The sequence below is a fragment of the Glycine soja genome, chromosome 7 (genome assembly GCF_004193775.1).
Source record: "Glycine soja cultivar W05 chromosome 7, ASM419377v2, whole genome shotgun sequence".
NCBI lineage: Eukaryota > Viridiplantae > Streptophyta > Magnoliopsida > Fabales > Fabaceae > Glycine > Glycine soja.
The window spans coordinates 37,168,140-37,171,777 of NC_041008.1; the positions used below are offsets into that span (position 1 = coordinate 37,168,140).

General features: G+C 32.8%; 1 protein-coding gene across 1 annotated transcript; it reads right to left on the reverse strand.

The window, feature by feature from the left end:
• Positions 1-2,211: 2,211 nt before the first annotated feature.
• On the reverse strand, positions 2,212-2,904 carry LOC114419406 (ESX-1 secretion-associated protein EspE-like). Its single transcript, XM_028385053.1, has one exon. The coding sequence runs from the start codon at positions 2,807-2,809 to the stop codon at positions 2,441-2,443; it is 369 nt and encodes a 122-aa protein (XP_028240854.1). The 5' UTR covers positions 2,810-2,904; the 3' UTR covers positions 2,212-2,440.
• Between the last annotated feature and the right edge of the window lie 734 nt (positions 2,905-3,638).

The window sequence follows — 3,638 nt, forward strand, 5'->3', positions numbered from 1 at the left end:
ATGTATTTATATATACATGGCTAATGCTTTTCACACCCTTTATATTCTTCACACCCAACTTTTTTTGGTTTTTTTTATTTCCAAAATATTTTTCTTCCCTCTCACTCTCACATCCCTCTACCTTTCCCCCCTATCTTATGGAAATTATTTCTGTAATATATATAGAAACTTCTAATTCATTACAAATCTAGTTTTCGTAATGTAATTTTGTTATATCCATTATGGAAATTATTTTTCAAAATTTAAATTTTTGCATTACGAAAACTAGTTTCCATAGGATTTTGTTATACCCAATGTCGTTGAAAGGCCTTTTTCTAGTAGTGAATATATAAATTTACCATATAAAAACTAATTTCCATAGTATAAAAATTCACATTTTTTAATGTGTAGAAAAAAATACATTATGGAAACTATTTTTCATACTGTAAATATCCGTAATTCATTCTTTTTATAACACCCTGATTGCAAATAAAACAAAAGCAAATGTCTAGAAAGTACAGGAACAAAAAATAATTTGTAGGCACAAAAAATATAAACTAGTAGGAATTAAGAAGACATTTTAACTCTATTTTTTTTTCTGGCTCCTTATACAAATATTTTGTAGGAAAATTAATTGTAAAACTAGCATTTCCCGTAACATTTTACAACTTTCCCCGACATGTTTAAAACTATTGTCTCAACTCTCAATTATTTAATTAGTGCCGAACACAATATGCGGCTAAAATGAATGAATGATGTTACTTAGACGTATGAAGCTAGAGCTTTAGATGCCACAAAGATGAGGAAGAACTAGAGATAAAGGTACTGAGAGGCTGATAAAGGTGAAAGTGAAACTTCTAGCTACACGGCCAAGTAGTTGGGGAAATGGAGATTCAATAAACACTTACAAAGGCAGAAGTACTATATTGAGTAGTGACGGCTATGGTAGGACTAGGACCAGAAAATTAGCAAAGGACAGCTTTGGGGAGCTGCTAGGGGCGTATGTATGATACAGATGGAGGGATCATTAAAGCCATGATCATGTGATGGAACTGAGATGGGTCATTATTGAATAAATTGTAAAAAAGAAGAATTTGGAAATGTGTTCCAAACAAAGTGAGTACTAGTCCTTTGATACCCCTTGCTTGTTGGCTTTCAAGAACATGAAAAATATAAAACAGTCAAGATAAGATATGTGTTGAAAAGCTGTTTTAATTGTGGTAACTCCTAACCCACTTAAGCCTAGAGCATAAGGAGATTTGTTGAAAATTTTACATCAGATTATTAATATTGTCAAAATAAAGTATTTAAGTATAAGACAATTTTTTTTATTTTAAAATTTATTTTTTAAGATTAAGTTAGACCTAAACACTGAGCAAGGCCTTCTTATCATCTTAAAAGTTAGATAGAATTGATTTTCATAAAATTAAATTGCTAAATGTCACTGCTAGCACATTTGTCCAAATTAATTTTAGTGATAGATTTTGAGTGTCCCGTGGCCTGCGATGAAAAACCAAACACTCACATTATGTTGAAATGTAAGAGTCGAAAGAATTGATTTTGTTGTTGGTTTAACCAAGTGTAAGCTCATTGCTGCTTTAGAATTAATGCAACTTCATTAAAAAAATTCCCTTTACTGCCAATAGCTTTTCACACTATAGTATCGTACTATTGTTATATTGCCTAGTGACTTTTCATATGAACTATATGACAACTCCTCTAACTGTATTTCAATTTCAACATGTCGGAAGAATTGAATTAAAAAAGGGGCCAAATCAACACCCTGATTTAACTACTGATCGGTTTAATTTATGTATATCGTGTAGATTGTAAGAAAAAATTATGTAACTGTATTAGCTCGTTAAATATACTTATGTTATTTAATTTCCTTAACGATTTTTTTCCTGCTTTTTACTTTTGAGTTGGGGTAAGTGTTTAGAGAAATGGCAGTGGAACTGCTGAAATATTGCACATGATGAAATACCATATTCGATGATTAGAATCAAAATTGCTCGTTTTGAATATCAATATTACTTCTTTTCTTTACTAATTAGTTAAAAATTTGCCACGCAACTTTTCTTTAGTGAACTAATTATTAAGCTGAGACCTCAACACCATTAGTAGTTGAGCCAAGGCAAAGTTGAGAACCCGAAGGCTCAAACATATGAACTAGATGTATATAAGAGTTCAACAGGAGAAAGAAGACATCATAATCATAATTGTAACTAAATGTGTAACTCAACATCCATATATATATAAATAGACCATAATATAAAAAAAGGTACAAGCAATATTAGCGCCAAACTCTTGAATACAAGAAGATAAAAAAACACTAAACAAGAAAGATACAATCATAACCTAACATAGTTCTCTCACATAGAGTAATGAAATGCTGCAATGTCAATTGCATGCAATTTATGCTAATTAAGCACATAATAATAATGCAACTAGTGAACATGGTTCAAGGGATAGAGGTTGAAGGTGGTGGGGAGAAGAAAGGGAAGGAGGGGATATTGGTTGGGATTGAGGGCATTTTGGGGAATGAAGAGGCTGGCAATGGAGGGAGATTGAGGGAAGGGAGTGTTGGGAAAATGGAAGGAAGTGATGGAAGAGTTGGCATAGTGGGCAAAGGGGGAACATTGCCCTGAGGCAGTGTAGGGTTTGAAGGCAAAGGTGGCAGTGTTGTTGGGTTAGGCAAAGTGGGAGTGCCAGGCAAATTTGGCGTTGTGGTTGTTTGCAAGAGGTGACGAGATGATGCTAGGCTCAAACTCATGCTTGAGAAGGTCACAAGAAGAAGGAAAGCAGTGATGAAGGGTTTGCTTGAGGCCATGGTTGATGGGTTGCAACTTGCAAGAATTGAGAAGGCTTTCGTTTTTTAGGGAGAAACTTTGCTTTGGGAATGTATGAGAAGAGAAGGTTAAGTGCTTGGTCTTATATAGAGCAAGAGAGGTTTGAAAGGGGCTATAATTTGGAGAACCACTACTAGAGCTTTTTGCAATGTTTAGTTAGTTTGGAAGGTGCTATGGATTGTTTGGAGAACCACTAGAGCTTTTGCAATCTTTAGTTAGTTCAACGTCCTTTGTTTGAAAATAAGTACTTTATGTGGCAAGAGTTCTATTGGTTGGCTATTATAGTTCCATAACATCGAAGACTTGAAGTGTAGCTAGGGTGACGACCAACTCTTGCTGTTTTGTATGTTACAAAGTAGAATGAGATAAAATGATTGTGCTTATTTATTTATTTATTTCAGGATTTGGAAGCTTGGAAGAGTTGGAGTTGGAAACGAGGGAATATCTGTGCGTTGGTTATCTGATTCATTTCACCTCTCTGTTGCCGATAATATGTCTTCCTTTAATGCACTGTTTATTAAAGAAAGTTAAATTTGTATATTTTTTAGTATTTTAATTCATAACAATGCCTTGGTTATTTTTGTCCAACAGTAATGTTTAGCAATAAAATGAAGCATTAATGTGTAGATAAAATTATTGAAGCATTATTCTTATTTGTATATTAATTGGCAGAGTTATTATATGTTATGTACATCTATGCATCTTTAAACATAGGCCATATTAAGACGATGCTTTTGATAAATAAAAGAAGAAAAAAAAATGTAAATTAAATTAAAATTATCTTATAAGTTAAAATTAACTTTTAGAGAA